At 40.8% G+C, this 13,893-nt stretch overlaps 1 protein-coding gene across 1 annotated transcript in view; it reads left to right on the plus strand.

The window, feature by feature from the left end:
- The first annotated feature begins 214 nt into the window (after positions 1–214).
- The window catches only part of PIGN (phosphatidylinositol glycan anchor biosynthesis class N), an 84,969-nt gene continuing 71,290 nt past the window's right edge, over positions 215–13,893 (plus strand). Inside the window, 4 exon segments of the mRNA XM_075533215.1 lie at positions 215–454; positions 6,971–7,092; positions 7,729–7,827; positions 11,446–11,552. Coding sequence (XP_075389330.1) covers positions 234–454; positions 6,971–7,092; positions 7,729–7,827; positions 11,446–11,552 — 549 coding nt within the window. The 5' untranslated portion in view covers positions 215–233.

The raw sequence follows: 13,893 nt of genomic DNA on the forward strand, positions 1-13,893 counted from the left end.
GTACTTCATCATGGCCCTTATTTCAATTCTTTCTCTCATTACGGAGTTATGTTTACTTTTGCCACCTGCAGTCAGGGCAAACTTCTAACTTATGTAACATTTAAAAGCCTATTTTCAGTGTACCTGTAGTCATCGAAATATGTGAAGATACTTGTGGCTGCCTGCAGGCGTACCCAGATTTAACTTTGTTCCCACTTGCAGTTTCCCCTGGAGGTGAATTGGCAGCTCGGGCTATGCTGCTGTTCTTCCTGCTGGGGCTGCTGGTACATGTTGTGTTCTTCGCCTCCATCTTTGACATCTATCTGACGTCTCCCCTGGTTCACGGGATGACTCCTCACTGGACACCGTTGCCTCCTCCGGCGAAAAGACTAGTGTTGTTTGTGGCCGATGGCCTGCGAGCCAATGCAGTTTTTAAGCTAGATGAAGATGGAAGTCCCAGAGCACCGTTTATCAGGTGAGCATGCCCACTGGTACAGAGCCATCTCTTGGAAAGGTGTCCTTGAGGTCAAGTCAACAGCAAATGTCAGACTGTTTCTCTCATATGGGTACTGAGATGAAGACTGAGAAAGACATTTGCCATTGTCTTACAAATTAGCGCTATACTGACAGTTTATTTGTTCTCAGCCCTGGTGGCATAGTGGTTATGTGTTGGACGGCTAACCGCAAGGTCAGCAGTTCAAAACCACCAGTCACTCTGAGGGAAAAAGATGGGGTTTTTTACTCCTGTAAAGAGTTACCATCTTAGAAACTCATAGGGGCAGGTCTATTCCATCCTATAGGGTCACTAGGAGTCAGCATCCAGTCCATCAAGTGAGTTTGGTTTTTTGAGCCACAATCACTCCTGTTGTAGAAACTTGATATCAGGTGATTTGAAATGTTGGGCTTAGTTGCTTGGCTAACTTGGATCAGACTTACTCTAGTTTCTTTTTCTTAAAAAAAAAACATCTTAATCTCTTTAATAACAAAAAAAACATAAAATGAATGAAGCCGTCTCACAATAACCTATAACTAGGAAATACAGATGTCAACTCAAAATATCACCTTCTGTCTGAGATGCCTTGGAAGAGATCTCGACGATAGAGGCTGCTGACACTGTTGCACAGAGACGAGAGGAGCAGTGTTGAGACTATGGGATACCTTTTCCTCATCTGACCCAAGTTTGTGGGACAGTGAGACAGGGTGATAGTGAGCTGGCTTCTTGGTCCACAGAGGCAGAAGCCAGGGGACCATGTGGCTGAGAGGTAGAGGACCAGAAAGAGGCTTGGTTGCTGGCTGTGGAGAGGTGCTGCTGTGAGCCAACAATAGAATCCTTACTGTTGACTGATCCTGGCTTGTGGTAACATCCTAACTTCCTGATTAAACTCCCCTTGATCATGTGAAAAAATCCAAAATATGAAATATTACCTTCTGTTAAAATATTTTGAATCGCCTCATATACATGTATATGAATATATATACATACATATATATGAATAGTAAGAAAGAATTGATCCACTTTAATTAATAGTGCACAAGAATGTTGAAAGTACCATATGATATGATTATTATATGTCAATAAAATGGGTAAAATAAAAGTGAAAATTCCATGGACTGACGGAAGAACAAACAAATCTGTCTTGTTAGTACAGCCAGAATGCTGCTGAGAAGCAAGCGTGCCGACACTTCGCCTCACATACTTTTGACATGTAATGAGGAAGACCAGTCCCTGGGAGGGACTGGCCAGTGGTTCATTCTGTTGTCCGTGGAGTGACTCTTAGTTGTAACCAATTCAAAGACATCTAACAATATACAACATGAAGCCATTACAAGTCTATATCACTGTTTAACTTTGGCTTTGGTTAAGTAGCTTTGAAAAGAACTGCCTATTTTTTGTGGATTTACAGAGCTCCTACAAGCCATTTTCTTTTTCTGACTAGTAGAAAGTTCCTCAAAATCTGTATTGTATTCCATTCTATTGCAGCCGTGCACCGCATAACATCAGTTTGGGCACCATCTGACCACATATGTCTGTGATCCCAATGCTGTAAAGGTACATATGGGGAGGCTTCATAAAGTTCATGGAAAAACCCTGAGCCCTGAAGAACTAGATGGTGCCCAGCCACCATCACAAACTTCGCTGGAAAGGATCCCATTAGAAGGTCCTAGATAGCGTGTAAGAAAAAAATGGGAAGCAAAACTTAAAATTCTAGTTGACCAGGCTTGCTGGGATTCCCCAAACCATGGCCCTTCCCCTTCAAGTCTGGAACTGAACTCCAGCTCTGAGTTAGACGAAGCAGCTTTTTATGATAAAAAAGGCAGCATTTGCGCAAGGTCAGAATCCTGAAGGGTTGGAAAAGAAGGGGAAATGGAAACAGGAAACACAGGGAGGAAGTGGGTTAAGCCACGATGCATTGAGGGATTACAACGTATGAGTTGGGTCAGAATATGTGTGCACTGTTGAACGAAACACTATGGTCCACTAATGCACGAGAAGAGGTTCCAAACGTTGATGAAAAACAGATGAAGAGATCATGAAGTTTTTCTGTGGACTTTTTGAAGCCCGCTTGTAGAATGGTTCCTAATAATCTTGGACACGGCTGTGCATATCAAAACAGAACTACATGATTCTCCTGCTGATGCTCAGTGTATCTGGAAGTGCTGCTTTGGTTGGTTTTTTTTTAATGCACAGAAAAGTATACTATGTATGAAGGAGAACATTTGACTAACTCATGTTCGATGGGAACTGTACCTACCCATTTCCAATTGAGGTACAAACTTGACTCACAGACAGACTTAGGAAAGGAACTTGTTTGTAATCCTCGGATTGCAGGCATGAACGTCCTGTGGTGACGCAGGATTCCATCGATTGTACCTATCCTCATGGTGGTGTGGAGAGATTAAAGCAAAGATTTTGTGGATATTGATCCCATTCTCGTCTGCCATCACTGCCCTGCACGCCTCTGCCACGTTTGATTTCTTATTATTGTGCACGGCCATACGGCGAAGACCTCAGTCTGCCTTCTGCAACTCGACTCCAGACCTTAGCACGTAGTAGCCTTTTAACACGCACTTGTGGGCTCGAATGACGAACTCTCATTCTATCTGATATAGAATCCCCAGAAATGAATTTATGAGGGCTCAGAGGAATGTATAATGTCCTAAAGAATAAAACTATAGATGAGCGTCTCAGGGCAGTAGGAAAACGTCAGTAGGAAGACGAGATCAAACTAGGGCAAAGGTCTGTACCTACAAACATGTAACACGGAGTCCTACAAATAATTAAAATGCTTGGGTGATAAAAAACTCAAAAACTTCACCACTATTGAGCTGATTCCAACTCATAGCAACCCTATAGGACAGAGTAGAACTGCCCCTTCACGTTTCTGAGACTTCAGAAATTTCCCAGAGCAGACAGCCTAGCCTTTCTCCTGAGGAACAACCGGTGGGCTTGAATTGCTGACCTTCCTTGCAGTTAGCAGCTCAATGCTTAACCAATTCTGACACCAGGGCGCCTTTTTGGGTGATATATAGTTAGGTGAATTTCTTTGTGGGAGAAGACAGGAGCGAAATAGATTTTGTTGCAAAAGTTGTTAGTTGTCATTGGATCGGTTCTGACCCATAGCAACCCTCTACATAAGCGAATGAAACACTACCTTGTCCGACATCATCCTCACGATTCTTCCTATGTGTGAACCTGCTGCCACAGGCACTGTGTCGAGGCCCTTCCTCTTTTACTGCCTCTCTTACCAGGCATGCTGCCCCGCTCCAGGGCCTGCTCTCTCCTGACAACACGGCCAAACTGTGAGACGAAGTCTTGCCGTCCTTGCCTCCAAGCAGCATTCTGGTTGTGCTTCTTTGACACAGATCTGTTTGTTATTTTAGCAAATTACTAGGATAAAAATATATGGGGGCTTGTCTGGCAGCTGTTATTTCTCCTTATTTCTCCTTTAGGCCTGTGTCACATGTAAACCCACGGCTCACACACTTCATGTGTTTTGTGTTCTATATTTAGTTTCAAAATCTCCATCGTCTCTTGAGCCTGTTGCTTCTTCCCCGCTTTCTGTATGCCTTTTTCCTGTTTAATCCAGTTTTCCATATGTAACTGAAGAAATTGAAGATTATTTCAGTCTGGTAATTTATACAATGGCTTTCAGACCATTTAATAGTTACTTACAGATGGCACGAGGAGCCCTGGTGACACAGTGGGCCATACATTGGGTTGCTAACTGCGAGGTCAGCAGTTCGAAACCACCAGCTGCTCCTCAGAAGAAAGATGAGGCCTTCTCCGCTGTAAGTTACAGTCTCAGAAATCAACAGGGCAGTTCTACTTTGTCTTGTAATCAACTAGATAGCAGTGGAGTTTTCTTTGCAAAGAGAAGGTGGTTATACAGGGATTTATAAAGATATTATTTATTATGGAGTGTCACTATTACAAGTTTCTAAACCACAACTTATATACTTTGTCAAAGGATGTATTAAGATTAATGTGTTTTTTTGAAGAAGGAAAAAGTATTGATGCAGTCTGTGTTTCCATAGCTTTTTGCTCTGGTGGCACAGTGGGCTGAGCCTGGGGCTGCTGCAGAGTGAGTAGCTCCACAGAGGAAGAAGAAGCCCTTTGAATCTGTAAGGATTTTCAGAAGCAGGTCTACGCTGTCCTGTAGGGTCGCTATCTGTGTTAGTCTGGGTTGGCTAGAGAAACAAATTCATAGACACTCATATGGGTAAAAGAGAGTTTTCTATCAGAGAGTAATTGTACATTGAGAATATATCCCAGCCCACTACAGATCAAGTACTTAAGAGTAGTATTAGCCCATATGTCTGATACCAGTCTATAAAGTCCTATTCAGACTCATGAAACACATGCAACGATGCCGAATGCAGGATAATCACAGGCCAGTGGGTAGAAAGTCTTGTGGATCCATTGGTGGTATAAGCATCTCAGCGCTGGCAGGGGTCTCCACATGGCTTCTCCAGCTCTGATGCTCTGGCTGCCACCAGCTTGTCTCCATGTGGCTTGTCAACTAGAATATCTCACAGGGACTTGAGTGTGTGTCCGCCTTCAGTGAGCTATTTATCTCAACCTTCCTAATGCTGCAACCCTTTAATACATGTGTGGTGACCCTCCAACCATAAAACTATTTTCATTGCTACTTCATCACTGTAATTTTGCTACTGTTGTGAATCGTAATGTAAATATCTGATATGCAGGATGTATTGTCATTGTTACAAATCGAACATAATTAAAGCATAGTGATTAATCACAAAACAATATAATTATATATTGTGAAAAAAATATTTATGTGTTTTCCGATGGTCTTAAGTGGCCCCTGTGAAAGGGTCGTTCAATCCCCAAGGGATCGCGACGCACAGTTTCAGAACCGCTTCTCTAGAGCCTCCTGGGTTGACTGCTCTGTCTTAAATTTAACTGGCCCAACAGAGCTCCTACGAAATCATCCTTTTAATTGAATCTCACTTTCTTATTCTCTGGATTCTATTAGTGAAACCAAGACTTATCTCTGTGTATAACTCATTCCATAAAATTGTCTTCATTAACTTTGATCTGGCTTAAAAGACCAGTCGTCAGGCACAGTTATGGGAGTAGCGAAACCAGGAGGAGAGTGGAAGATGGGGAGAGGGGGCGAGGAAGAGGGAACCAATCACAGTGATCAGCACATAACTCCTCCCACCCCCAGAGGGACAAACAACAGAAACCATGGGGGAAGGGAGACAACAATCAGTGTGAGATATGACAATAATAATAATCCATATTTATCAAGGGGTCATGAGGGGGTAGTGAGGGTAAAAAGAGGAGCTGATACTAAGGGCTCAATAGAAAGTAAATGTGTAGAAAATAAGGATGGTAACATATGTGCAAACATGCACGATACAATTGATTTATGGATTGTTACAAGGGCTGAAAGCCCCCAATAAAATCATCTTTTAATAATAATAAAAAAAGACTAATGGAAAGAGCCGAGACATATTTAAATATGTTGTGTTTGAAATAAACCTACACAGATATGAATTGGAATTCTAATAGCAATACTTTTAAATTTACTCAAGTCTACATACATGCACACATATTTTTAATTATTTTTGCAAAACAATTTTAAAACAAACTCTTAAAGATGACCTTTGAACACTTTATCATGTATTTTCTAAGAACATTGTCCCACATGATCACAGTATCATTATCACATCCAATCAATTTAGCATTGATACAAAAATATTGTGTGTACCAGTTGCCAATAGATAAGAAACCATCTCAATAATGTGGCTTAAAAACAGGAATGGTATATGGGACGGGGCTTGAAATGCTTTTGGAAAAATAGAAATAGAACTTTTTGAAGCACACTCTTTTAAAAAAATTGTAAATAAATCATTTTATTGGGGGCTTTTACAGCCTTTATAACTATCTATACATCAATTGTATCAAGCACTTCTTTCTGTTTAAGCCCTTGGTATCAGCTCCTTTTTTTTCCCCCACCCTCATGGACCCCTGATAAATTATTATTATTATTGTGTCTTACAACTCCCACTGTCTCCCTTCATCCATGTAATTGTTGTTCGCACCCCCTAGGGAGGTGGGGGAATTGTGTCTTTGTAGTCGGTTACCCATGTGTCCCCTTCCTGCCTTCTACCCTCAGTGGTATTGCTACTCCCATTGCTGTTTCTGAGGGTTTATCTGTCCTGGATTCCATGTGTCGAGAGCTCTTACCTGTACCAGTGTACATAAGCACCCTCTTATTTTATCTCATGATTCTGTGGTGGTGGGCAGCATCCTGGTTGGTCTCACTTGAATTACCACATTCAGCTGATGGGAGGGCCAGGCCTGGGTTTAGTTTAGTGATATTCGAAAGACTCCGTTCCTTCTTAAGTTTTGAAGGAACTTTTTGTTTTCAATTCCTTTAATAATCTGATTTTTTTTCTGAAGCCCTACGAGAGCATTTAGTCATAGTCTGTGTTAGCCATCCATTTTTATACCTTCTAGGAATGTCATCATGCATGAAGGCAGCTGGGGGATCTCTCATACACGTGCGCCCACGGAATCCAGACCAGGACACGTAGCCCTGATAGCTGGATTTTATGAAGATGTCAGTGCCGTTACCAAAGGTACCGTCCATCTAGATAAATAGCTTAAGGGAAGTTATCCTCTAAACAATGCCTTCTTCATAGTGTATTAAAGATCTCTGGCGGTGTCATGGTTAGGCTCTTGACTGCTAACTGAAAGGTTGGTAGTGTAAACCCACCCAGCGACTCCACGGGAGAAAGACCTAGTAATGTATTTGCAGAAAGATTACAGCCAAGAAAACCAAGTTGATGTATGGGGCAGTTCGCTCTCACAGGAGTCAGGGTGAGTGGAAATAGACTAGACAGCACCGCAGCGCTGCACCAGCGCCGCCTTGTGTCTCCAAGGTCAAGGTGAGCTTTGCGATGCTTTTGGCATGACGTTTAGCAGCCCTTTCTCCTCAGAGTCCTCACTGGAATTAGTTCCGCGAATAAGTGTCCTCCTGGATCATCCTAAACGCTTGAAAAATGTGGTCATTCAAATGCGAGAATTCCTGGTTTTTCTAGGTGTTGCCCTCAACGTTTCAAAAGCAATTGTAGTTTTTAGTCAGAAGTAAAGGAGCTGTGATTTGTGTTGGTTCTTTTCTCTAGCTGAAACTACTAATTATTTTAAAAACACGTTTTAGGGACTTGCTTCCCCATGTATGTTTCCCCCCTCCCCTCTCTCTCAATTACTTGAAGGATGGAAGAAAAATCCTGTAGAATTTGATTCTCTTTTTAATGAAAGCAAGTACACCTGGATCTGGGGAGAACTCAATATTATATCGATATTTGCCAAAGGTAAGAGCTACTTTCCTCGTGTTGTTTTTAAGGTCAGTAGGTTAATTTTTACACTCAGTTAATTCTTGCATTTCTTTGGTTTTTGAGGCATATGGTTTTACAGATGAAGACCTTTGAAATAGGGGCGTGTATGACAATGGAACAAAGGTGTTGTTTTACTTCTCGGTTATATTTGAAATATTAGCAGATCATATGCAGACAGTACTCAGGTTGCAAATGTCCAACTTATGTACAGCCTGTAGTTACAAGACAACCCCCAGGAAGCCTATTATTAAACATTCAAGACATGCACAGGTTCGTCATAACAAGCAGGTGTTACTTTGCAGCGAACGTAAAAATGTTATATTGCCATATTGTTATATTAAAGACTGTATATGCAAGTGTTTTTAAGCATAGAAATATACACTAAATTATTATGTTTTGTACTATATTCTAAGACAAACATTTGGCTAACTGATGTTAGCTTTGAACCATACCTAACTCTTCTGTTTCATGTACAAATTTGACTAAATGTTAAATTTAGGAACTGAGCATCTTCATCTTCTGGGGCCCTTAGTTAATATTATCTTGGATTCAATGAAATCTCTACCACTTAATAACATCATAATCTCAGGCAAGTTAGATGACTGAGCTTCAATTTCCCTTTTTCTTTTAAAATAGGACAATAGTATTTATATCATAGGATTTTTTAAGGATAAATATAATTAATGAAAGCATTTGGCCACCCCCAACCTCCCCCAACTATCATGACCCCTATTCTACCTTACAAATTTGGCTCGACAAGACCACATACACAGGTACAGATAAGAGCTTGCAACACAAGGAATCCAGGACAGATAAACCCCTCAGGACCAATAAAGTGAGTAGCGAAACCAGGAGGGCGAGGGGAAGATGGGAGGAGTAAGAGGGAACCGGTCACAATGATTGACATATAACTCCCTCCCAGGGGGATGGACAACATAAAAGTGGGTGAAGAGAGACAGTGGTCCATGTAATACATGGAAATAAAATTATAAATGATCAAGGGTTCATGAGGGAGTAGGGGTCAGGGAGGGAGGGAAAAAATGAGCTGATACCAAGGGCTCAAGTAGAAAGAAAATGTTTTGAAAATGATGATGACAACATATGTACAAATGTACTTGATACAATGGATATGTATACGGATTGTGATAAAAGCTGTAAGAGCCCCCAATAAAATGATAAAAAAAGAAAAGCATTTAGCCAATTTCTTGTCGTCTGGGTTGTCCATATCTATTCAATATGATGGAGTTGATATCTGCTTCATTATGCCTTCATAAATTATTGAAGAAGTTAGTAGATATTCATATTAGCTAAAGATTTTACAGATAAAATGATTTATATTTGTAATTCTTACTTTGATCAGCCTCAAGTCATAGAATTTGTATTTATTGTGTTTGTGTGTGTGAATAAGAGATTTCTATTATTTTCTAAAGTTGGTTATACTGCCTTTCAATTTTATGTCATTAAATTCTCTTTTAGTGGGAGTACAATGATGGGCATTTCACTTAGTAGGAAGATTCAATAAAATTTTCATAGCCACAGATATAATAACCATAAAATATGACACTGGGTCCTTGATTTATTCTCTCAATACGCCAAGGCCCCTTAAATTACATTATGCAAATGACATAACCAAGAGATTCAAGGCAGAAGAAAATTTTCCGTTAGAAAATATGTTTGCAGAAAAAATGAATAGAGTTCTCTTAGAAAGATGGAGCCTAACAAGTCAGCCAGTTAATCTGAAAACACCGAATCCTCTGTCATCCTCCTTGGACAGTATTCCTCCAGATATCTGAGAATGTTTTCTTTGTGCTTCCAAAATGTATATGCAGGTACAGTCCATGCTCAGCAGGAGGCTTTTCTTGGGTGTGTACTGTTTCGCTCAGAGCTGTGAAGCTACATGTGCTTCTTAGTTCATATGTAGGAGCCAGAAATATCTTTTTCCCAATCTTGTAGCAAGCAGTGTTAAATTGGAATTATTGGAACATGGTAACTTGTTGACCCAGTTGTTATATATCCTGATGGCCAAATATATATCCAGAATTTCATGTCTGGTAATCATAGAGAGCTATTACTCTGTGAAGACCAAGACACTTCAAACCGGCTGCTATGGATATGGCTTTTCTTTGGGAAAGCAGGTTGGTTAGCTTTGTGGGTGATGGATGCTGATGTGTGGGGGGTGTCATGTTGCTATGGCTTGCCAAACCACCCATTTTATATCTTGGTACAGCTGATGGATGGGGCAGGACCTCTATGTGAATCAGCGATAAGCCATTAGGCACGTTCCATTTCTCCTGGCAACCACAAACCCGCTCAGGTCTTGGGGGAAATGTGAAGGTGAATGGCCCAGCGGTGGGGCGGCGCTCTGAACTGAGCTGGACTTTGGACTGACTATCCTCACTTCTCTCTTTCGCTGCCTTTCTGCTGCAAATGCCTATCTGTCTGAGAAACTCATTACAGTTAGTAGATACTTAATAATGTCATGTAAATATGTTAGATTAATATGTGTACTGGCCCTTTCCAACAGTTTATGATCCCTGGTGGCACAGTGGTTAAAACACTCAGCTGCTATCCAAAAGGTTAGTGGTTCCAACCCACCAGCCCCTCAGTGGGAGTCAGATGTGGCAGCCTGCTTCCGTAAGGATTGACAGCCTGGGGCACCCCTGGGAGCAGTTGTACTCTGTCCTTTAGGATTGCTTACGAGTTGGAATGACTCAGTGGCTTGTGATAATAACTGATAGCTGTTATTCTCTGTTAAGGAAAATATGCATAGTCTATGAACAAGAGGAATGAAACATTTGAGTTTTCTTCTTGCTTTAGGAAATTTAGTCAACCAAATAACTTCTAGTTTAGATTTTGATATCCTAAATAGGGAGTCTATGAGCTGGTACTGACTCTATGTGTAGTGAGTTTGGTTTGGAATAAGCACAAATTCCATCAAGGTGATTCTGATTCTTAAGGACCCTACATACCGCAGAGGTTCCAAAACTTATTTGGCTTATTGCTCCCTTTTTAGAAAACAGGTGAAACGAGTCTGAATGGTTTATGCTTCTTACAACCCCCTTCTTTTTATTCAAAGCCCTCCAATTGTGCCCAAGGCAAGCACACTCCTCTTGGATACTTCCAGAACCCGCCCCATCCCCCAGGTGGCGGTATCACCCACTTTGAGAAACATTGCTACCTAGGGTTTCGGAAGTTCTAAGTCTTCAGTGGAGCCGGAAGCCTCATCTTTCTGCAGTGGAGAATGGAGTGGGTTTGAACTGCTGACCTTGGAGTTAGCTGTCCAACGCATACCTCAGTGTCACGGATGCCATCAATCAGTCTTTAGAGGGAGACATACTTGATGTCCCTTGCCAGCGCATGGCTTTGCCTGGTCAATGAACTAAAGATAGTCTGTTCCTGGGACGATGACAGCACCTGCTGCGCTGCACAGCTCCCTGTGGGGCAGCAGCAAGGGCATGTCTGTGAGTCCCCCCCCGCCCCAAACACAAAGTGCTCTGTGGATCATTCTGGCTGTTCACAAAATCCTCAAATAACTATCTCAGATCCCTTGACGACTTAGAATACTTCAAATGTTCCCCCACATCTCCTTTCCAGGTGCTAGTCAAGGCCATGTGTATGTGCATAGTTATGACACGGAAAAGGAGGGTTTGAGCGCCAACAGCCAAACCGAGCTGGATACCTGGGTCTTTGAGGATGTGAAGGTGAGCTCTCTGCTGGGGTTACTTGCCCATGGCGTGTTTGTAACTTGGAAGTGCAGGAAACTGATCAGCGCATCAACATCATTATCGTGGTTATTTTTCCTACTTGGTGATGGTCTCTGATTTGAAAGCAAAATGTTTTGAAAATATTGAGTTCTGAGAAGCTGCCGTTTATAACACTAAATGTTGTAAAGCTACATATTTAAAAACATCCTTGAAAATACCTGTTTCTAATAAGAGAACCCCCCCCCCAAGTCTTTTTTTTTTTTGGTATAAAGTCATATAGCTTATTGTATAAAGTCACTGTAAGTAATTTGTCCACGACTTTGTAAAATATGGTGGGGGCATAGATTGAATGATAACCCTTATGATGATACTTCAGTGTGCTATACTGTCATTGTTGATGCCAATTGATCCAAACCTATTTACATGTTGTAAGTAATGATACTGACTTTTGCTATCGTTAGTTCTAAGCTGTCCTGAGTAATTGAACGGTACATGGAGACACATCAATTTAGATTAAGTTTGGCTCTGTGTAGTAGATATAACTTAAAAACCTACTTCTGTCTCTGTAAAGAGACTACCCCAGCCACCTACCTTTCTCTTCTGTTCTCAGAGCATGAGTTTGCCCTTCAGGGTTGTTCTGTGATCCAAGATGGTCCTGGAGTCCCAGCCATTATTTTGATGTTTTAGGGTAACGGTTTGAAGAGTCAGAAAAGGACATTCCTCTTCTCCCGAATCATATTTGTTCAAAGACACTTGGCTCCATATGCTTTTTTTCCTTTTCTAAATATTATTGATTTTGTTATTGAGATTATACCCATGGAACAAACACTAATTCAACAGTTTCTAAATGTACCTCTTAGTGACTCTGATGACATCCTTTGAGTTGTACAAACATTCTCCCCCTCGTTTTCTGAGTTACAAGCCCCTATATCCCTTTTGCTGGAAACACTTGATGCTAACCCCTGTGGCTACCATCACGTCCATAAAGGGTACATCAAGCTGCCATAGCAGATGGGACATTGGAGGCCCTAAGTCGGAGCACTTCTCTATCCCACCAAGTCAGGGTTTGTACTCAAGGAAAAGGGGCTGGAAGCAGGCTCCCATGATGTATGCTGCTTTTGCTGGGTGCTGTTGAATCAGCTCCTACGTGTAGCAACCTGATCGACGACAGAATGGCTGGCTTGTGCGCCGTGGTGCATAATCAGGATTTATTGGGTGCAGACATTGATGGGTGCCTTTAAATGCAAAGGTGACAGTAAAAGTGGGAGCAGATGAGCGCAAGAACTCGTCCCGTTGGAGGAGAGAAGGTAGGGGTGCATTTCCCCTCTTATGACCAATAGGTCAACCTTTTTCAGGTCACAGGAACCAGACAGAGAAAGTTCGAGCTCTGCATTAGCAGTTCACAGCTTCCCAAATACCACAGCCCCCCAAAAAAGGCAGTATTTTTTTTCATAGCTGAATACTTTTACCAGTTGTAGAGCAAATGATAAATTAAGTTCAATTGTTCTGACAAACAAATTGTATATATACATACATATATAAAATGAATACTTGTGATTTTTTTTACCCCGCCCCCACCCCACCCTTTACTTGTGATTTTTGTTGGAAAGATAAATGTGTTTTGCTGATAAATGTTAACTCTTTTACAATTGGAGACATATGTATGAATAATAATATCTTGGCATGGATGGTGACTTAATTTGAATTAATTTGACATACCCCTCATAAGTATTTGCTTATAGCTTCTTACATTTAAGAGTACAGAGTGAGCCATTTGTTTTGGAAAGGCTTTGTGCTAGTTTATCATTAAGAAGTCAATGTAATTGTTTTTAAGTGATAGTTCATTACATATGCATTTTCCTGTCACACAAAGGGAAGAAGAAAGTAAAGCTGGAGCAAAGGAAAGGAGAGGTTATTCACAGTTATGGTTGGATTTGGATAGAAGCAGGTGGACCAATGGGAAGTGATCTAGTTTTGAATATATTTTAAAGGAAAATGTATTCTTACTATTATCACTATTTTTTTGACTTTTGCCAAAATACTCCTTAATCCTGCTGAATTTTATGAATTTAGATACACAGTGAGCAATGTTATAGATCTTTATAAGATCAAGATCTCTTTTCTATACCTCTTTTTCTGGTTTGGCCTAATAATAACACTGAACTTGCTTATCTGAGCACAGATGTCTAAAAAGTGAGCAAGTTGTTCAGTAGGTCCTGATTTTAATAATAATGAATAATAAAAATTTAACAATCTAATTTCATTATATAGTTATGTACAACTTTAATTAAGTTTTTATCAGTATTGTTATTTAACAACATAAATGTACTAATTTTTA

The sequence above is a fragment of the Tenrec ecaudatus genome, chromosome 15, assembly GCF_050624435.1.
Source record: "Tenrec ecaudatus isolate mTenEca1 chromosome 15, mTenEca1.hap1, whole genome shotgun sequence".
Lineage (NCBI taxonomy): Eukaryota > Metazoa > Chordata > Mammalia > Afrosoricida > Tenrecidae > Tenrec > Tenrec ecaudatus.